The sequence below is a fragment of the Onychomys torridus genome, chromosome 1, assembly GCF_903995425.1.
Source record: "Onychomys torridus chromosome 1, mOncTor1.1, whole genome shotgun sequence".
In the NCBI taxonomy this organism is placed as follows: Eukaryota; Metazoa; Chordata; class Mammalia; order Rodentia; family Cricetidae; genus Onychomys; species Onychomys torridus.
In genome coordinates this window covers 18,498,119-18,519,071 of record NC_050443.1, presented here as the reverse complement: position 1 = coordinate 18,519,071, position 20,953 = coordinate 18,498,119, and the positions used below count along the sequence as shown (strand labels likewise).

At 50.6% G+C, this 20,953-nt stretch overlaps 3 protein-coding genes across 3 annotated transcripts; all 3 read left to right on the top strand.

Moving 5' to 3' along the window:
• Positions 1 to 353: 353 nt before the first annotated feature.
• Nkg7 (natural killer cell granule protein 7) lies at positions 354 to 1,413 on the top strand. Its single transcript, XM_036166584.1, has 4 exons — positions 354 to 668; positions 743 to 889; positions 972 to 1,106; positions 1,218 to 1,413. The coding sequence occupies exons 1-4, from the start codon at positions 512 to 514 to the stop codon at positions 1,274 to 1,276; spliced, it is 498 nt and encodes a 165-aa protein (XP_036022477.1). The 5' UTR covers positions 354 to 511; the 3' UTR covers positions 1,277 to 1,413.
• A 2,527-nt stretch (positions 1,414 to 3,940) lies between these two features.
• Positions 3,941 to 6,540, top strand: Cldnd2 (claudin domain containing 2). Its single transcript, XM_036166571.1, has 5 exons — positions 3,941 to 4,007; positions 4,798 to 4,979; positions 5,266 to 5,406; positions 6,066 to 6,185; positions 6,437 to 6,540. The coding sequence occupies exons 2-5, from the start codon at positions 4,811 to 4,813 to the stop codon at positions 6,508 to 6,510; spliced, it is 504 nt and encodes a 167-aa protein (XP_036022464.1). The 5' UTR covers positions 3,941 to 4,007; positions 4,798 to 4,810; the 3' UTR covers positions 6,511 to 6,540.
• A 665-nt stretch (positions 6,541 to 7,205) lies between these two features.
• Positions 7,206 to 19,284, top strand: Etfb (electron transfer flavoprotein subunit beta). Its single transcript, XM_036201584.1, has 6 exons — positions 7,206 to 7,339; positions 13,770 to 13,928; positions 14,149 to 14,307; positions 16,249 to 16,311; positions 18,042 to 18,200; positions 19,071 to 19,284. Exons 1-6 carry the CDS (start codon positions 7,283 to 7,285, stop codon positions 19,239 to 19,241), a joined length of 768 nt encoding a protein of 255 aa, XP_036057477.1. The 5' UTR covers positions 7,206 to 7,282; the 3' UTR covers positions 19,242 to 19,284.
• The last annotated feature ends 1,669 nt before the right edge of the window (positions 19,285 to 20,953 follow it).

Sequence of the window (20,953 nt, the reverse complement as noted above, 5' to 3'; positions counted from 1 at the left end):
AAACCACAGGAAAGTGTGACATAACTGTCCCCTTAGCCACATCTCCCCTTTGAGTTAATTCACACCCTAGTATGACTAGTCCATCTCCCACCTCTGGGCCCCCCAAACCCCTCCCTAAGGTCTTCCAGGAAACCCTCTCTATTATCTCCAACCATAGAGGTACAGAACCTGTGACAACAGTCTAAACCACTACCTAGACCACGGAAGGTGGACACCCCCAGAGCAGCCAGCGAGTAAAGACATCAGCAGGGCCCTCCCCCACCACACAGAAAGAGAGAAGCCAATCCAAGAGGGGAGGGGAGGTCACACAGGAAGGGAGGGTGTGAGAAGAGTCAGATGCCAGGCCCGAAGCTACAGAGGACTCCCAGCCAAAGTGACTGCTTGCTGGCTGCTTCTCTAGCTCAGAGGACCTGAGAGTCTGGGTGCACATCCTTTTTCTGTCTCTAAGACCAATAGTCTGGGTTATCTGTGTTCTTCATCCCCTAAGAAGCGGAAACCCAGAGCTGTGTCCATGGAGCCCTGCCGGTCCCTGGCTCTGCTTGCTGGCTCCCTGGGCCTGATTTCTACTCTGATTGCTCTGAGTACTGACTTCTGGATAGTGGCCACAGGCCCCAGCTACTCTTCCCACTCGGGCCTCTGGCCAACAACACACGGGATCCAAGTAGCAGGTAAAGTACAATGGGTGCTGGGTGGTGGGAATGGCCAGAGGGAATAGACACTCAGAAGTCTCATCTTGCATTAGGTTATATCCATGTGACACAGAGCTTCTGTATCCTGGCCACCCTGTGGAGCCTGGTGTCTGTGGGCTTCCTGATTCTGTCTTACCATCCGGCCCTGTCTGCCCCAGGCCGTGGCCCTCTGGTCTCAACTGTCATGGCTTTTGCTGCAGGTATGATCTGGGCTGCACTAGCGCACGAGAGCTGGTGAGTCCTGCAGTGACCAAGCCAGCTTTCTCTTGTTCTTGTCCTCAGCGCTCTCCGTAATAGTGGCCATGGCAGTGTACACCAGTCATAGATGGAGCCAGACTCCATCTCCCCAGGTCCAGACATTCTTTGCCTGGTCCTTTTACCTGGGCTGGCTTTCCTCTGTCCTCTTCCTCTGTGCAGGTAACTATTCAGCCCACCTCCCCCGGGAGGACTCTGCTGGGGTGTGGGGCAGGGCAATGCAGGCCATTCAAGTACCTAATCTCCCCCCCCACACCTCTGTCTCCACACCAGGCTGCCTGAGCCTGGGTGCTCACTGTAGAACCCACCGGGCTGGGTATGAAACTCTGTGAACAGAAGGCAAGACAGCAGGGTCAGCAGGATGTTTGGAGCCTTGTCCTCTCAGGAGCTACAGAAGAAATGTGGGAGTCTGTCTCTGCCCCTCCTACCTTGCCTTACCTTTCATTGGTTTCTTCACACATTCAATAAAAACCTTCTGAGATCTAATTGTTCCAAGATCAATTTAGTCACAACATAACCCCAGCCTATCATCCCAGCTACTCAGGAGGCCAGAGCAAGGAGTATCACAACTTCAAAGTCTGCCTGGGATACACAGTGAGTTCAAGGCTGGCCTAGGCACCTTAGTGAGGCCCTGCCTTAAGGCAAAAAATAAAACAAGGGCAGGTATTGTGGCTCAGTCGTAGAGATTGGCTGAGCATGAATGAGGTCCGAGTTCCATCCTTAGCACCTAAGTCAACCACACATGAGCCTTATGGTGAGTAACAGAGAAGCCCTCAGGGAGGGGAAGGGCCATACAGACCTGCCCACCTGAAGTGTGTTCTGGCCTGTGTGGACACAAGTTGCCCGTGTCTCTCCTCTCTTTAAGTGCTCTTCTTTCTCTCAGTTTCTATCTTTCTCTTTTCTTCCTCTCTCTGTGAGCCCACTCTGAGGCCACTGACATGTATCACAAACAAGCCCTAACCACCAGCATTGACAGCAGCCAGATGACAGCCACAGCCCGAGGATGTGGGAGAGAGACTAGACCCACAGATAACATTTTTAAAACCAGAGATAACATTTAGTAACTATTCTTTTGGTTTAGCATAGAAAATGGAGCACAGGACCTCCTTCAAATAAGGCAAACCCTTAACTACCATTCCCGACTCTCTTATACCTTTTGAGACAAAGTCTCACTAACTGCCCAGGCAGTCCTTGAATTCACAGCAATCCTCCTGCTTTATCCTCTGAAATATCAGGTTACATATATTCATTAGTACAGGAATATGCAATCCAGGCAAAGATGGAGACATGGAAAGGATATGAAAGGTGGTGACTTGTGTCTAGAATGTAGAATGTGGTGGTGGTGGGAAATTATGACAGAGATGGGAGCCAGGGCCTCTATTGCCTCAGCTAGCTTCATCCTGAGAATGGCGGCAAATTGGGCAATAACTGTGAAAAGGGAAAAGCTGTGGCAAATGTGAGAGAGAGAGAGGTCTCCCTCAAGGGACCTGGGGTGAGATTGGAAGGTTGGAAAGCAGGTAGGAAGGACGGTCCTTGGGTCAAAGGCATAAGGGAAGCAAGGGGAGCACCTGAGGCTCTGGTCTGACAAAGTGAGTGAGGCAGCAGACTTGCCTGCAGCAAGTTTGATTCCATGCCCGTGATCTTGGTGGCAATGTGGTTGAGTGGCCATAGAGGAGAGCCAGGAGCAGATCAGAGGAGGAACCTGGGCTAGAGGTGGCATTTTGGTTGCTCTCTCAGATCGTCAGGGTCACTATCCTTGGGGAGAGGAAGGCTCTCCTGGAGAGAGGCTTATGATGGCACCCACAGGAGATTAGCATTTACCAGGGTAGTGGAGAAGGGGGCAAGCCCTGCCTGCACAGGATGGTTAAAGAAAGAGAGCTTTTAGAACAACTTGATGAGCCATGAAACAGCTGTAGCTGAAGCTGTGCCTCTCTCTTCCTTTCCTCCTCTCTCCCTTTCTTCCTTCCTGCATCATCTGTCCTTCCTCCAACCCTGCTTTTTGTTGTTGTTGTTGTTTTTTGTTTTGGTTTTTGGTTTTTTGAGACATGGTCTCTCTGTAGCTTTGGAGCCTGTCCTGAACTAGCTCTGCAGACCAGGCTGGCCTCAAACTTAGAGATCCACCTGCCTCTGCCTCCCCAGTGCTGGGATTACAGGCGTGCGCCACCACCGCCCGGCCCTCCTTTTCTTTTTGAGACAGGAGCTTAGCTGGCCTGAAATTCACACGTAGATCAAGCTCACCTCAAAACTGAAGGAATCCTTCTGCTTCATCTTTTTTTAAATTAAATTTTAAATTTGTATAGGTAAATTGATATTTTTAATTATGTGTATGCATGTGTCTGTGTGTGGGTTATGTACACATGAGTGCAGGTGCCCAATGGAGGCCAGAGGCATTGGATCCCTTGGAACTGAAGTCCCTTTGGATCTGAGCTACCCTGGGACCTGAACTCAACTTCTGAGCCTAGCTCCAGAGGCTCTCTGAACAGAATGACAGCTCAGAAAGCCCTCCCTGCTCTTGGGAGCCTGAGCTGGAGGACTGCTAATGTTTGAGGTCGGCCTGACCTACAGGGTGAGTTCTAGAACAGCTAAGGACTACCTAGTGAGACTCTGCCTCAGAACAGAACAAAAGCTAGGAATGGCAGTTATATATATATATATATATCCCACCACCAGGGAGGTAGAGGCAGAAGAATCACAAGCTCAAGGTCAGACCTGGGCTGCTCATTTGGTTTGAGAACAACAATTCTGCTGGGTACTGTGGCACCTGCCTTTGATCCCAGCACTTGGGAGGCAGAGGCAGGTGGACCTCTGTGAGTTTGAGGTCAGAATGATCTACACAGTGAGTTTTAGGACAGTCAGAGCTACATGGTGAGACCCTGTCTCAGAAACCAACAAACAAAACCAAAAAATTCCAGAATAATGACAGAAAATGAATATGCTTCCGAGGGAAGGTATCCCTTTAAATGGCTACTAGGGGAGAGTTCTGGAATCTCTGCTGCCTCACAGAGAGCCACCCTCCCTCCCCTCCCCCCATCCTGTGGGCTGTCTGTCCCAGGGGACCAGGCTGTGAGTCATTTTGGGGGGTGTATATGTGTAGGGGAAGGGGTGGGGATGGCACTGGGCCAACAGGGGCCTGTATAGGGCGTTCAACTGAGGTAGGCAGTCCCTGGAGGAGTCACTGAGATGTGAAGCCCGAAGCAAAGATGAGGGCATGGGGGGTGTGGCTTCCAGGGAGGATGTCTTAAAGGCCACTAGGACTTAGAGGGAGTCATAAATTCTTAGGGAAGGAGGTTGAGGAAGGGGCCAAGAACATGGGGTGATGGGAGATTATGGAATCTTGTTTGTTTGTTTTTGTTTTGTTTTGTTTGAGATAGAGGCTCACATAGCCCAGGCTGGCTTTACATTCATTATGTTCTGAAAAATGACTTTGTACCTCTGATCCCCCTATCCCTATCCCCCAAGTGCTGGGAAGACAGGTGTCCCTCACTATCCTTAGTTTATACTGCACTAAGGAATGGGACCTAGGTAGGGCTGTGTATACGCCAGGCAAGCACTCTACCACTGAGCTACATTTCTAGCTCCTGTTTTTGTTTGCTTGTTTTGTTTTGTTTTTTAATCTCAAACTGTAGTTCACCTGGCCCAGAACTCATTATGTGGTCCAGGAGTGCCTTGGACTTTCAGTCTCTTGCCTCAGCCTCCTTGGTGCTAGGATTACAGACTTGAGCCACCATGTGACTAGTGTTAGGGATCTTGAGGTCACCAGGCAGGAGTGCTTGGAGAGGGAGGCCTTTGGAAGTGGAGGAGCCTCCCCCACAGTCAGGGGTATAAGCCAGTCCTGCCTTGATGTCCTTGGCAGCTGCTTCCTTGGCATGGGGGTGAAGAGGAGCCTTCAGACTGGAGGCAATTTGCTTAATCTCTTGACCAGCATCCTCACAATACTGTCCACTGCTACCAACTACTGGATCCGACAACAAGGAGGCCACAGTGGCCTGTGGCAGGAGTGTAGCCATGGCATCTGCTCCAACATTCCCTGCCAGAGTGAGACCCACCTACCCCTATATCAGACCACACTCCAGAGTCTACCCTACCCCCAGCTCCAGCTGTGCCCTTCCACCCCAGGCTCAGATCCAGCTGTTCTCTACCACCAAGGCTTTCTCCCCAGACCTGTCTCTTTCCTACCTGTCCTCATCGGTCCCCATATAGACACCCCAAAACAGCTGAGCTCTAGATGCGCAGTGTTTGGCGGGACGAGGGTGGCCAGAGAGCTCAAGGTTGCCCTTTCATTGTGGCAGGGTGCCCAATTGATGCTACTCTGTCTCTACAGACACCCTGGCGGTGACCGCAGCATGCATGGTGTTGGCAGCAACCTTCAGTATCATATCTTTGGGGTTGGGGATGAGGATTCGGTGCCAAGAGGGCGAGTCACTGCGTAGCCAGAATGCCATTGTCTTACTTTTTCTCAGCGGTGAGAAGGCAGCCACCCCCATGTCAGAGAGTGGGTGGTGGTGATGGCGATCCTGAAGGAGTGGGCCAAGAGAGGTTGACTGATGTGGTTAGAAATGGAGGGACTGCTGGGCGGTGGTTCCAGGAAAGGAGCAAAGCTATACAGAGAAACCCTGTCTCAAACATAAAAAAAAAAAAAAAAAAAAAAAGGACATGGCTGAAGGATGAAGTGGAGGAGTCCAGTACAGGAATGACAGACCCCTAACAGTGGGAGAAGTGGGTGTATCTTTAACTCTTTTGCCTGCTCTTGGAACTCTTTTCTTCCCACTGGGTTGGTTGACTTGCCCTGGCTGTGGTCTCCAGAAGACCTACTCTTTTCTGAAGAGGAAACAGAGGGAAGTGGATCTGGGGGAGAGGGAAGATATGGAGAAGCTAGGAGGAGTGTGGGGAGAGAAAACTGGTCAGGATGCATTGTATAAGGGAAGAATCTATTTTTAATAAAAAGCAAGAAAAGAAAACAGGAGGGCAGTGAGAGAAGCCCACGAAGGTGGAGCCAAAGAGTAGCTGGGCTGCTTTTCGACCAGCCAGAGGCCGTTCTGAAGGGCGTGGCCTAGGCAATAGGGGCGGGCTTGGGTGCAGCCCCGCCTGGTCCCGCTCACCTGACGGGTGGGCGTGGTCCAGGGCTGTTGCTGTTAATTGCATTGGCTGGATACACTGCAAAGAATGCCTGGAAGCCGGAAGTCTTCTTCTCCTGGTCCTACTTTTTCGGATGGCTGGCTTTACCCTTCTCGTTTCTTGCGGGTAACCAGCCCAAGGGGAAGAGGGTGGAGACTACCCCTCTAGATGACTCCCCACCCCAGAAACTTCCCAGTCACCTGTTCTCCCAGGAAAGCCCACAGTGACTTCCAGGGACTCCCCAATACCTGCACTCCAGATTCCAGCACACCGGGTGGAGACGCCCTTGAAGCCCCCATCCCTAGTCCCCAGGCAGGCCAGGTCACCCGCCCCAGGGCCCACCTTCCTCCCCCGGCTCTGCACTCCCCTCCTGCCAGGCTTCTGCTTTCTGCTGGCGGACATGATCATGCAGAGCACCGAAGCCATCAGCGGGTTCCCAGTGTGCCTGTGAATGCGGCCTGACTAGGGCAGAATAAAGGAATTGCTTTTAGTTCCGACCCTGCGTGCTTTTCTGCAGAACATAGATAGGCTTGAAGACTACGGAGACACGGACGCGGGGGCCTGTAGAGAGTAAAAGAGGTCCGGAGGAATGTGGGTCGGTGGGAGCGAAGACATGGATACCGGAACGTGGAATGGACCCGGGGTGGGGGATCACGGGAGACGTGGACCAAGGGAGAGTATGGGGATTAGCCGACGCGGGGAGTCGAAGGAGACGTGGGGGCAGGGAACGAGCACACACTGGGGAGTCACAGGGGAGCAAAGTGTAGATGCATAGATGTGGAGGGAATCTGTAGAAAGAACGCGGAGGCAAACCAGCGAGGGGGCCCCGGGCGTGGGAAAAAAGACACAGGGTGCGCGTGGGAACACAGACACGGCGACTTGGAATGATGAAGAGAGGAGGAACCTGGATGTGAACTGCAGAGCTGGGGACAACAGAAGTGCGGGGGAGAGGAGGAGGGCCAGCCAGGACAAACAAGCTCCAGCAAATTTCACTTACTGAAACGCCCTTTCCCCTACTTCCGCGCCACGCCCCCTCCACCCATCGGCCCGCCCTGGATCCCGCCTCTCTCCCTGAGTTCCGCTTCCCATTGGCTTCCTCTGGGCTGTGCGGCGGTTGATTGGTTGGAGGTGCGGCGCGCAGGCGTAGAGACAGACACGGGGGTGGAGTGACCTGAGGTCGGGTTTAGCAGCAACCCGGCCCGGCCAGTGACTGCTGCAGGAAGATGGCGGAGCTGCGCGCGCTTGTGGCTGTCAAGAGGGTCATCGACTTCGCTGTCAAGGTGACTTTCCCCACCCCGACTCTGTCCCAGCACCTTGAGAACGCAGCTATGAGCTTCCAGGATCAGGAGCGTATCCCGCATGGGCGATCCTTCTCAATTTCTGTTGCCCTTTGACCCTGGAGCAAAGATCCAAGCAAGGGCTGTGAGTTTCTGACCATCAGATCCCTCTGGGGTCACGACCCTGCTGCCCTCCTCCTCAGTCCCTCAGTAACTGTGGGCTGGAGGAATCATGGTCCCCATTTAACACTTGGGGAAACTGAGGCACAAAGTCACTTAGCAAGGGAGAAGCAGAATAGAGAGACTTCTATGATTCAGTCACCACTTTCCAGGCTGCATTACCTGCTCTGCAAGTACCCCACATGGGGAGCCATCTGGTTCCATGGGACTTAGAAACTGCCTCACCCACATAACCACGGGGTGCTTGAGGAAATTCTTTAGCTGGAAAGGGAAGGAGACTTCGTGTTTGCAGGAAAAGCAAGTTCAAAGGCGCCAGCTACCAGTTTGACTTTGAGATAGTCTTATGTTCCATTGTCCATGGGAGGTTTTAGGGCTGGACCCCTGAGGTCCTGGCCTCTTCTCAGAAAGAAGCTGGTATAGGCAGCATTGAATCAGACTGGTTTCCAGGCTAGTCTCTCTTAATGCTTGGTCTAACCTGAAATGAAAAAGATGGTGGCAGTCCATATCTGTCTGTCCCCATCATACTGGGAGTCCCCCTCTGTCCTTCAAATTTCCTAGCACTCCAATCACAGGGACTGTGCACCCAAGAGACCTCTGAGATAGGTGACAACCAGCTACAAGATTGACATTAATATCACCATCCCCACACCCCCACTGAGGATTAATAGTAAGGGAGGATACAGGAGGCAGACTCCGACATGAAATGGCTGTGACCCTAAAGCACCAGGAAACACAAGTCCTGTGCAGAGATTAATCCATTTGTACATCTCTGTACCCTTAATCCCATAAGGTAGACAAGGAAACTGGGGCCTGTGGAGGTAGGTCTTGCTGCTAGCCAGATCCCCTAGCTGAGCAAGTGGCAAGAGTCGGAAGTGCAAGCATCCTGGCTCTCTGCCTCCTTGCCAGAGAGAAAATAAGTTGGCTTGGGGATGCTTCTAGCAGCCCATGACAGAGATGATACTTCCAGACTTACTTATTGAGACACATATGGGTTCCTGGGACTCAACTCAGTCACCATTTATTTACTCTGTCTGTGTGTGTGTGTGTGTGTGTGTGTGTGTGTGTGTTGATGGGGACTCAAACCCAGGACCTTTCAGATGCTAGGGCAGGCACTCGAGCTATAGTTCCAGTCCTTTTTATATTTTATTTTTAAAATTATTATTATTATTAGAGACAAGGTCTTTTTATTTAGCATTTTAAATGATTTATTTATTTTTATTTTATGTGCATTGGTGATTTGCCCGCATGCATGCGTGGGTGAGGGCGTTGGATACCTAGAAGCTGGAATTGACAGGCAGTTATGAGCTACCATGTGAGTAGCGTAGGTTCTCTGGAAGAGCAGACAGTACTCTTAACCACTGAGCCATCTCTCCAGCCCCTAATTTTACTTTTTAATTATGTCTATGTGTGTGGATATGTGCACAAAAGTACAGGTGCCTTTGAAAGCCAGAATAGGGCATCAGAGCCTCTGAAGTTGGAGTTACAGGTAATTGTGAGCTGCCTGATAGGGTGTTGGGAACTGAACCTGGGTCCTTTAGAAGAGCACCAAGTGTTCTTAACTGATGAGCTATCTAGCCCCTAGAGACAGTCTTATTTAGTCCAGGTTGGCTTGGACTTCACTATAATGTTGAGGATGACCTTGAACTCCTGATCCTTCTGCCTCCACATCCTGAGTGCTGGGATTACAATTTGTACTACCATGCCTGGGTCTCTCTGTTTTATTCTGAGATGTTTCATCGCCCACGCTGGCCTCAGACTCTCCGTCCTCACTGGCTTTGATGTGTGGCCTGCAGCACCACACCCAGCATCCTTGCCACTTTGAATCAGCTCTAACTCCAGCACCTCCTGGTGCAGAGCATTTATGGTATATCCAGTGAGAACTGAGAGCTGAAAGGTGAACACAGCATGATACCTGCCACTCTGCTGTCCTCAGGGTCAGTGGCACTTCCCTCCCACACTATGCAGGGCTTCCAACTTCATATCGAACGTCTGCTGGTACTCCCTTAAAGCAAGTCAGTCAGACCTTGCTAGCTAACTGATCACTTGGGCCAGACTTAGACACCATTCTTTCTCCTAACTCCCAACCTCCCGTGGACCGTCAGTTCTCAACCCCAATATACTATTGTCTCCTTTCCAGCGCCAGGCTCCAGGCCCTAGCCCATTAGCCCCTGTTCCTTCAGCCTGCTCCTGGATCCTGGGCTCGCCCCTCCAGCCCTTTCTCATCCAGCCTTGGGGATTTCCTACATGCAGGACTGACCCTGGCTTGCCCTTCTCAGTGTTCTGTGGCTCCCCAGCACTCTCAATACAAAGTCCCACTTCCCTGGGGAAGGGTTTTGGGGACCCTTAGCTATATGGTGCAGTCTTTCATGTCCCTCCTGAAGCCCTCCCTTGCTATCTCTGCTTCCACACCTCTAGCCTGTGTCCCATGTTAACTGATTCCTTTGCCTTGATGTCCTTTCTGTTCTACTTTCCAGTGTTGTCTTCCTGTTTTGACAGTGGTTAACTGCATCCACATTGAATCAACCTCCTCTCTCCACAGGAACCCTGGTCTTGTTCCATAATCCCTTTCCATAGTATATTGTGGTCCTCTGTTTACCCCAGTGTGCCACCTGCACCTCCATTTTCAGATTGGCAACTCCTTGCCAGCTGGACCAGGTCTGCCTCACCTCTGTTCCCAGCATCACCCAGTCTCTCATAATGTTCGCTCAAAGATCACCTTCTCTGAGGCCTTCTGTGATCCATACTCCCACCATGTAACAAGTATCCCTTTCTTATTGCCATTCTGGAATTTGAAATCTGCTGGGGGAAAGAATGTCTGATGTGTTCACAGTGGGAACAGTTTCAGGCTGCAGGCATGCCATCAGAATTGTTCATCTCACTGATAAAATGTCCCTTAAAAATTATTTTTGTTCTATGTGTAAGAATGTTTGCCTGTAAATATGCTATGTGCAGTATTTAGATGCACTGCTCTTGGAGGCCAGGAAAGGGCATCTGATCCCCTAGAACTGAAATTACACATCGTTGTGAGCCAGCATGTGAGTGCTGGGGACTGATCCCCAGTCCTCTGCAAGAGCAGCCATTGTTCTGAACCACTGAGCCTCTCTCCAGTTCCAGGGAGAATAGTTCATGCCTGGACTCCAGGACCAGCTGTCGGGACCCACTCTTGACTCTGTGACTTTGAGGAAGCTAATTAGCCACTCTGAGCCTTATTCTCCTCCTCTTGTCAATGGTACTTAGGGTAGTGCCTGCTTTATGGGGGTTAGTTAATTTTTATTGCATTTATTTATTGTGTGGGGGTGAGGGGGGCATGCACATGTCACAGCACTACTGTGGAGACCAGAAGCCAACTTCTCTTCCTCAGCTGTGTGGGTCTCAGAGATCAAATTGAGGTTGTCAGGCTTGGCAGCAAGCACCCTTATCTACTCAACCATCGCAGTGCCTGGTCTATATGTGCCTTTTCAGCATATCCTACTGGCAAGTGCTACCACTGTAGATTGCTGGAGTTAGGTTAAATAGTCCTTGGAACAGAGCCTAGTATGCGGTGAGTGCTGTTAGCTGTTTGACCTGTGAGTGATGGAAGTCTCTTTAGCAACTTCCTTAAAATATAGCCAGTGCTTGCAGAGACAGGGAGAAAGAGGGTATTAATAGGTATTTGGCAACTCCATGATGTTTGGTTATGGCCAGGGACACATTTTCCATGATGGTTAACCCCCTTTAAGTTATCCAGGGAGGCTGGGTAATTTGAGGCCCAGAATGGAACCTTGTGGCCCAGGAAGCATGAGTCCACCTGTGGAATGGCTGCCCCACCCTTAGTGCTGGAGGAAACCCCGGCTCCCTGCACCTTCCCTTGACTACCCACTCTCACCTCCCAGTCTCGGGCCCTGGAGCCACCCCAAGACACCTTTTGGTTTGCTACCACTGAGCTCCCTTGTTGGAAGGTTCTGTCCCCCATTAGCCAGTCTATCAGTCAGTGATCTCCCATCAGGTGTTGCTGCTCTGTTGTTCTGTGCCCCTTTCCCATCAGGCTCCATTAAGAAAAGTATGGCATGGACCCAAAGGGAAGTCTGGGCACTATCAAGGGTCCAGGAAAGGCTGCCAGAAGCTGCATTTTAAAAACCCTCTCTTTAAAAACAAATGTGTGTCTATACATGCACAAGCAAGCATATATGTATGTGCCTGTGGGCCTAGGTCAGAGGACAATTGGAGGGACTCACTTCTCTCCTTTCACCACATAGATGCTAGAGATCAAAGACAGGCTTGCCAGCACGCACCTTCCCCCACTGAGCCCTCTCTCTCACTGGGCCTCTTATTTCCTTTATGTTTATCTTTATTGCTCTTGTTTTCATGTGCCCTAAGCTGGCCTTGGGCTCCTGATTCTCCTGCCTCTACCTCCCAAATACTGGGATTGTAGGTGTGTACCTCTACACTCTGCTCATAAAAACCCTTTGCCCTGTAATCCCATCTGCCCAGGAAGCCTCCTTGTGAACACTCAAAGTTCAAGGCCAACATGCGCTACAGTGAATCCAAGGCATTCTGAGCTACAGAGTAAGACCCTGTCTCAGAATCAAAGGGCGGAGCGTATTGCTGGTGATGTAGTTCAAGTGGTCCAGTGTTTACCTAGAACACAGCAAGCTCTGGTTGTGTCTCTTAACAGAATAAGATAGTTTAGTCTAGAGCCATTTTAAGTGACCATGGCCCAGAAACACAGATTAAGGTTACCCCAATTACATCTTCCAATGTGGAGGCAGTTTCATGAAGTTTTCATAGTTTTTCAGGACAAAGTCATAGATCAAGGCAAGTTTAAAATACACTGCTGGCTACACCAGAGAGGTAGGTTCATTGAGATGGAGGGAGCTCTCCTATAAGCCTAAGATCCTACATGATGGCATACTTAGCCTTTGGATTGGCGGAAGCTAGTGGCCTGCTAAGTTAATAGATTCCAAAGGTTTTTATCTATTAGGCCAGTTCAGACAAAGGAAGGCAAAACCAGCTAGAAGTAGCTCAAGATCAGGTAGTTAGCCTCTGGACCTGCAACCTTCCATCTCTCCATAGTCCTGATATTCTAGTCAGTCAAATCTGCAGACAACTTATTTTCAGGAGTTTTCTTCAAAAACCAAAACCCTCCAGTGAGAGTCTGAGGGTGTGATTCAGAGTTAGAGCCCCTGCCTTGCATGCCTTTGGGAGGCCATTGGTGCCTATCACAAAGTCAGTACTGCTGGCCTCTCTACCATGAAGCCACCCTGCTCGACACTGGCCACACTGGCTTCTTTTGACTCTATCTACTCTTCTAGCTCCTTTCCACATCAGGGTCTTAAAGCTGCTGCAGACTTCACTGGAATACTGTTCCTCACACTTCACCAGGTCAGCCTCAGTCCTCTTTCAGATCGTAGTCCGGGGCCACTATCCCACTAAGCTCTTCCTTAACAGCTTTTTCAGGCCCCTGTTCCCTTCCCTCAACAGCTTCAGAAACTCCTGGACATCATCAGGTGGTGACCCCTTCAACCAGGCATTGCAGCAAAGCCTGCTTCCTCCTATGCGAATGGGGGTGATGAGCTGGTCTCCGAGGCTAGATTATTACATGAGAGTATGTACAGTGCTCAGAGCAGGTGACTTCATTTGGGGTGCGTGGCAGTATTAGGTTACAAGCAATTGTGGTGCTCTAGTCCAATGGAAGTGCAGCAAGTCTTTAAAAGTACACAGATTTAATAAACGAATTCTCCTCTGGGCCTCTAAAGGGAGCGTTCTCCCCACATCCTGAGTTCAGGCCTATGAAACTAAATTTGTCTGCTTGTTTTGAGCTGACCTCACTTCACAGCCTGTCCTCCAGCTCCTGAACCTCTTGCCTCAGGCACTCTAGTGTTGGGATTTCCTGGTAGGTGTTGTTCACTGGGGCTGAAGCATACAAACTTTCTCCCATAAATATACACATCTGTTTACACACACACACACACACACACACGCACACGCACGCACGCACGCACGCACGCACGCACGCACGCACGCACGCACGCATATGCCAAGAGTAGAGACAGAGTCCAGACAACCATGACAAATGGCCCTGCTGCTTAGTAAAATCTGAATGAGAGATGAGAGGGTGGCCTGGCATCATCTGTGAGTTCTAAATGGCTATGGGATTAGAACCCATGACCCTAGCTAGACAAAAAGGTCTTGGCCCTTTGTGGACCTCTGCTGTCCCGTCTACCCTGGCCTTAAGCCCCTCCCTGATGCTTTGTCTGCCCTGTCTGCCGAACAGATCCGGGTAAAGCCTGACAAGTCTGGAGTGGTCACCGATGGCGTGAAGCACTCCATGAACCCTTTCTGTGAGATCGCGGTGGAGGAGGCTGTGCGGCTGAAAGAGAAGCAGCTGGTAAAGGAGGTCATCGCTGTGAGCTGTGGCCCCTCACAGTGCCAGGTGCTTGGGGACCCTGAGTGTGAGCAAGGAGGCTGGGACCTCAACTCCTGGGTCTGAGGGAGGAGGGCTGGGTCTGAGGGAGGAGGGCTGAGCCTGGACCCTGGGTCTGAGAGAGGAGGGCTGGGGCCTGGACCCTGGGTCTGAGGGAGGAGCCTGAGCCTGGGGTATTTGATCACGAGCATGATGAAAAATGTCTAGTTAACTGCTCTGCCTTCTTCAGGAGACCATCCGTACTGCTCTAGCCATGGGTGCAGACAGAGGCATCCACGTGGAGGTGCCAGTGGCACAGGCAGAAAGCTTAGGCCCCTTGCAGGTGGCCCGGGTCCTCGCCAAGCTGGCCGAGAAGGAGAAGGTGGACCTTTTGTTCCTGGGCAAGCAGGTTGGTGTGCCAGCCCTTCCCTTGCCCACTCCTCACCCTTCTTAGGGTGGGTGGGTGTAAGACCACAGGGCAGTAGGCTCAGGCCTGGCCGTTGACACAACCCCAGTCAAGCAGCACAGGGCCCTGCCATCTCTGCTGGCAGAGCATGAGCTGCAACATAGGCTACTGTGAGCATCAGAAAGGTACTTCTGGCCAAGTTTGGAGTTCAGCAAGCTGTGGTTTGGGCCCACATTGGGGAGACAGAGACCTGGCCCAAGCCAGGGGCAGTGTAGGGGCAGTAACAGGTTAAGAATACGCTGAGTGTGGCTTGATAACTGTGTCTGTGTTATCACAGGAGCGCAAATAACCAAAGAACACACTGAAGGAAGAGTCAGATACTAGGGTGTCTGAAGTGTTGAGACATCAGAGAGATGTGGGTAGAAATTCAAGAGACTGGCCTGGCCTTGAAACAGACTTGAGTGTGTTTGTTGTAGGGCACTAGGGAGCCACAGCTGATCTGTGAGCAGGAGAGGGACAGGATCTCCACTGAGGCCAGGATGAATGGTCTGGAGTTTGGAGAAGGTAGACCAAGGTGAAGACTGGGCTGCACTGGGGCTCACTGAGGTAGTCTTGCCACTGTTTCACCTGTCTGCTCTGGAGACCCAGGGACACTGCCCTTCCTGTGGGAGCTGCCTTTTTCACAAAGGCTGGAGAGATGGCTCAGCAGTTAAGAACACTGGCTGCTCATCCAGAGGTCCTGAGTTCAATTCCCAGCAACCACATGGTGGCTTACAGTAGGATCTTATGCCCTCTTCTGGTATAAAGTCACAAATGCAGATAAAGCACTCATGTATATAAAATAAATACATCTTTAAAAAAAATAATACATTTCGCCGGGCAGTGGTGGCGCACGCCTGTAATCCCAGCGCTCGGGAGGCAGAGGCAGGTGGATCTCTGTGAGTTGGAGGCCAGCCTGGTCTACAGAGCTAGTCCAGGACAGGCTCCAAAAGCTACAGAGAAACCCTGTCTCCAAAAACAAAAACAAAAACAAAAACAAAATTACATTTCATGGTGTCACAGGAGGAGGGCAGAAGAGGTATATGGGAAGAGCCGCAGGCAGAGGGGAGGAGAGCGATAAAGGGATTATGGGTGGGTGCTGAGAAGGTGGGAGATCAATGAGGCATAGAGGCAGAGGATACAGGAAGCTGGGGAGACAGCTGGGGTCCTAGGGATGGGAGAAAGGAGCACCAGGAAACCAGGCCAGCCTTGGGGAGAGAGTATGGGTGCAGGTCACGTGGGTCCTGCCCGCACTGTGAAAATCAGATAATAGAAGACATTACCAAAGCCCAGGAATCACAGCAGCATTCTGTAAACTGAGGCCATGTGCAGAAACGGAGAACAAACCAAAGAGACAGAGCCTCATGGGGTTGGGGTCCAGGTATCCTTGGTACCAGATGTTGGCAGCCTGGCATTTAGCAGCTGCAGGAACACCAAGGCTTCATGTTCCAGATTGAGTCCTGTGCCCATCCCTGAACCAATCGGTGGAGTAAGGAGGGGAGAGTGGGTGGAATACTTTTACTGACTTTGCTCTTGTTCCTTCCGGTTTCTGCTGTGGCTGGTACAGATCCTGGCTACCTTATAAGTTAGGACACAGGGGTCTCCACATCCCTGCATAAATGACTGCTTATTCCCTTGGTCCTAGGGAGGAAATCATTCTAAACCAGCAATTAGCAATCCATGGCTCCAAGCAACATCTGCTTTGCCCATAAAGTTTTATTGGTACACCCACACATGTTCATATGCCTATCTCCTGTAGCTAGAGTGCTATGTGACCTGCTAGAATAGCTTGCAAAGCCTAAGTATCCTGTCTTGCCTGCTGAGCACTGTTATTGGTAAGAAGTCTAAGTGGGCTGCCACCAGCCCAGCCATTATCACAAAGTCCTCCCTCTCTCTCCCTACTAGGCCATCGATGATGACTGTAACCAGACAGGTCAGATGACAGCTGGACTTCTGGACTGGCCGCAGGTGAGGCTGGGGTAAGGAGCACCTGACCTCATCCTCTAAGCTCAGCTCCTCCCTGGGACCTTTGCACCTGCTCTTTTCCCGTTTGCTCCTGGCTCCCTCAGTGCTCTGATTCAGGTCTCTACTCAAAGGGACCTTTCTTACCTGCCCTGAATGAAGCACTGCTCTGAAGAGACGTTTGCTAGTTATTAGACTGTCATGGGTTTTAGAACAGCCTTACTGAGGAACAAGGAACCCACAGTAGGCTGTGCACACCTAAAGTGTGTGGTTGTGATGAGAGACCCTGTCGCAAAAAATAAGGTAGAGGGCTGTCGAGATGGCTCCATGGATAAAGGTGTTTGCCACCAAGCCTGCTGATGTGGTGGGAGAAAACCAGTTCCCCCAAATTGTACACACACACACAATAAACACACAAATAAATAAATAAGTGTAAATTTAAGAATAGTATGATGGAGCATGACTGAGGAAGACACCAACTGTTGTCCTCTGGACCCAACATGCACCTGTACACCCACACATGTGCAAAAACACACAAACTTCACTCAGCCTGACACATTTTGACACAGGGTCCGTCCGTTGCCAGAGTCAATGAGAGTGCTCCTCAAATGTCAAGTTTTCAGTGTAAACTAATTAGGACATGGAGAGACAGCTTAGCAGAGAAGAGCTCTTGCTAGCAAGTCTGACTGCCTGAGTTCAAACCTCCTGTGAGACCCTCATTCTTCCCCCACCTCTGGAGTGCTGTGATGACAGGTGTGCAGCAGCAGCTCTGCACCAACTGAGTTACATCCCAGCCTCCAAGTTCCTGTTTCTACAGCAGAGCTGAAAGCTGGGGTCAGGTTCTTTCACTGCACTGAGGGCTGGAGAAAGGGCTCATCAGTTAAGAGCATGTTTCCCAGTATCCATGTCAGGCAGCTCACTGCCTGTGGCTCGTTCCAGGAGCTCCAACACTCTCTTCTAGCCACTGTGGGCACACATGCGCACGTTGTGTTCTTACGAGCATCTAGTACTTTTCCAGAGGACCTGAGTTCAATTCCCAGCACCGACGTAGTGGCTCATACTCGCCTGTAACTCCAGCTGTAGGGGATCCAAACCTTCTGGCCTCTGAGGTCCCCCACATACACTCACACAAACACACATATATGTAAATAAAAAAATAAGCCTTTAAGAGATGGAGAGAGGGTGGACACACTAGACATGTCACTTCCCTGAGTCTGCTTTGTTCTAGTGTCTCAGCTATGGTCACCCTGCTATTTTAACACTAGCTACATTTATCATTTTTATTACATCATTTGTGTGTGTGTGTGTGTGTGTGTGTGTGTGTGTGTGTGTGTGTGTGTGTGTGTGTGTGTGATGGTGGGTAAGGGCAGTGTGCATGTGTGTGCAGGTGTCTACAGAGGCCAGAAGAGGGCATCAGATCATTAGAGTTAAAGTACAGGCAGTTGTAAGCCATCCAGCATGCATGCTGGGAAGCAAATTCAGGACCTCTGCAGGAGCAGCAAGTGCTTTTAACCACCGAGCCACCTCTCCAGCCCCATAGCCACATTTGAGTGAAGATGAGCCCCCACCAAAGTTTGCTCACTGTGGGTCACCCCTGGTTTTACATATCACAAAGACTCTCGCCTTCTGCTCTCATCCACTCATTTCACTTCTCTGTGCATGTGCTCAGCAGTGGAGCCCAAGGCCTGCTCAGTGCCTGTTTTGAATTGGCTTTTCTCCAATGCTGTCCCCTCCAGGGCACATTCGCCTCTCAGGTGACACTGGAGGGAGACAAGATCAAAGTGGAACGGGAAATCGATGGGGGTCTGGAAACCCTACGCCTGAAGCTGCCATCTGTGGTGACTGCTGACCTGAGACTCAATGAGCCTCGCTATGCCACCCTACCCAACATCATGGTGAGTGGTTGGTGACAAGCCGCTGGGCCCTCTTGTGGGAAGGACTGGTGCATCCTCAGTGAGTGGACGGCACAAGGGATGTACCGTCCGAAGAACAGGGCCACCTGGCCATCTCAGCTAGCAGTTCCCAGGCTTATCTCTGCAAGTGGTAAAGTTAATGGGCTAGTGTAGTAATAGGAGAAACTGTCAGGGTCACAGCTGGTAGAAAGTCTCTACAGACCCCAAAGGGGTTTCTTCCTGTCATCCTAGCTGGTGGGAGTTTACTAGACAATCCTGGACAAATTACAAGGCTTCATCCAGTCACCTTGGCTCATGAAGGAAGGCTAATGGTCATCTTTGCCAGTTGGAAGTCATTAATATAGGCCATCTTGGTGGGAGCTAAGGTCTCTTGGTCAAAAGGAAGTTGATCCTAAATCCTCACAGCAAGCAGGATAAGTATTTTCAGTCAGCTTGACCAAAATGGTGTGTTGGATGAGTCACCTTGACCAATATGGAAGGTTGAGTGTGTCACCTTGGCCAGTAGGAGGGTTCAGTGGGTCAAGTTAGCCAATGTGAGGCTTCAGTAGGTCAGCTCAGCTGCAATCTATGTACCATAGCCGGAAGGACATCTGTTCTCCCTGTGCTCTGTGAGAAGCTTAGGGTGGGTCACTAAGGGAGATCTTCCTGCTGTAATTGAGCATCCCAGGGCATCCCAGCCTGTAGGGATAGACTATATCTGGTGTAGCTGTGAGAGAGCACAGCCCTGGCCAGTAGGGAGGTCCTGAGGGATTCTGGCAACACATATGGCTCTGTGCAAGCACCACTCACCAGCAGGAGGTAGGGTCAGGACAAGGCTTGGTAGCCCCATGGACCACTGATTCCTGTGTGCAGAAAGCCAAGAAGAAGAAGATTGAAGTGATCAAGCCTGGAGACCTGGGTGTGGACCTGACCTCCAAGGTCTCTGTACTCAGTGTGGAGGAGCCCCCTCAACGCTTAGCAGGAGTCAAGGTGGAGACCACAGAGGACCTGGTGGCTAAGCTGAAGGAGGTGGGACGGATCTGAGACGCTCCCTGATACTCTGCAATAAAACTGTGCCTTTCCAAGACACTGCCTCTGTTTCCTCATTCTGTGGATGTCCATTGTTTGATTCACTCATCAAACATCTACCTAAATCTCCCATGTGACAGGCCCTGTGCAGGGTGAGGCTGAGGAGTGAGCCTTTGAATCACATCCCTACCATTGACTTCACTGTAAAGGAATGCAAGCTGGTAGAAGCGACTGCAGTACAGGTTGATGAAGGCTGGGTGGGCAGGCACACTGGCCTTTGGGGTCTCATATGGGATTTCTAGCCTGGCTGATGGGGTCAGAGAAGCCTCCCAAAGATGGAGTCCAGATGAGTGCTGGAAGAATATCAGGGAGACAAGGGCTCATAGCTCCAGAGGGTTTGGGCAGTCTGCTGTCTGGGCAGACAGATCCCTGCTGAGACTTGGCACCCAAAAAGGAATGAGGCTGGAGTCTTTTCTGCTGAGGAACACATAGGCTAAGAAGACTTGTGGACTGGGCATGTCGTTCAGTGGCAGAGCACTTGCCTAGCATGTAAGAGACCAGCAATGGAAGAATCAAACCAAGTCAAACATGGTGGCTATTGACCAGAAAGAATCCCAGCACCCAGGAGGCCGAGGCAGGAGGAATGCCATGAGTTCGAGGCCAATATGGGCCTCATAGTGCAAAAACAAAACAACCAACCAAACTCTTAGTTGAGATGAAGAGGTCAGGGCCCTACAGTCAGATACAGAGACTCTATCCTCACACTCATCCTTACCAAGCTGTCCCTGGCAGACCAGAGCACATGGGGACAGTATGGTGGTTTAGTTAAGAGGATGGGTTCTGTGTCTCTAGCCTAGAGTTCAGACCCCACCTCTGGCTGCTTTCTAGCTCCAGGGTCCTGAGGCAGATGTCCTTTGAGTTAAGGTTCCAGCTCATCAGGTGGTATTAGAATAACAATAGCTGTGAATACAGGTTGCTTTTTATGGCATTACCAGTCAGTCACTCCAATGTTTCAAGGCTTAAACCAGCATTAACCTTAGTTTGCTCATAAATCTGTAGTTTGACCATGTGCAGCAGCCCTCTCTCTCCACTGTAATCACCAAGCTGCCTGAACCCTTTATTTATGTGTATATGTGTGTGTGTATGGCACAAAGGTGTGTGTACGTGATTAAGGTGCCTCTGGAAGCCAAAGACAAAGGATCCACTGGAGTTAGAGTTACAGGTGGCTATGAACCCCTGACAGGTACTGGCAAGAGAACTTAGGTCCTCAGCAAGAGCAAGAAGTAACCACTCAACCTCTGCCTTTTCTCCAAACCTAGAATATCTTGGATTTATTTTTTTTAACATTCCATAGATGTATACAATCTGTCTTGCCAGGCATGGTGGTGCGGGCATTAAATCCTAGCCCTGGGGAGGCAGAGGCTGAGACAGGCAGATCTCTGTGAGTTCAAGGCCAGCCTCGTCTATATACCAAGTTCCAGAAAAGCCAGAGCTACATAGTGAGACCCTGTCTCCTCTGTATGTACCCATCCTATCTTCACATTCTCTTATTTTTTAGTTATTTTTGTAAAGCACTCATTATAATCAGCCCTGTCTGCTGTAAGGTGTGGACTGATGTTGTTGGCTAATTCTTGTGCAGATAACCATAGCTAACAATTTCACAGCACTTGCTCCTTCCTCCAGCTGTTAGAATCTTTCTAACAGGCAGGTCTTATGGGAAGATACTT

Coding starts and splice junctions, on each gene's coding strand:
- Etfb (XM_036201584.1), top strand. CDS start 7,283: ATGGCGGAGCTGCGCGCGCTTGTGGCTGTCAAGAGGGTCATCGACTTC. Junction 13,929..14,148: donor GTGGCCCCTCACAGTGCCAG/GTGCTTGGGGAC, acceptor TGCCTTCTTCAG/GAGACCATCCGTACTGCTCT. Junction 16,312..18,041: donor GACTTCTGGACTGGCCGCAG/GTGAGGCTGGGG, acceptor TGTCCCCTCCAG/GGCACATTCGCCTCTCAGGT.
- Cldnd2 (XM_036166571.1), top strand. CDS start 4,811: ATGGGGGTGAAGAGGAGCCTTCAGACTGGAGGCAATTTGCTTAATCTC. Junction 4,980..5,265: donor CTCCAACATTCCCTGCCAGA/GTGAGACCCACC, acceptor CTGTCTCTACAG/ACACCCTGGCGGTGACCGCA. Junction 5,407..6,065: donor TGTCTTACTTTTTCTCAGCG/GTGAGAAGGCAG, acceptor GGCGTGGTCCAG/GGCTGTTGCTGTTAATTGCA.
- Nkg7 (XM_036166584.1), top strand. CDS start 512: ATGGAGCCCTGCCGGTCCCTGGCTCTGCTTGCTGGCTCCCTGGGCCTG. Junction 669..742: donor ACACGGGATCCAAGTAGCAG/GTAAAGTACAAT, acceptor ATCTTGCATTAG/GTTATATCCATGTGACACAG. Junction 890..971: donor TGTCATGGCTTTTGCTGCAG/GTATGATCTGGG, acceptor TCTTGTCCTCAG/CGCTCTCCGTAATAGTGGCC.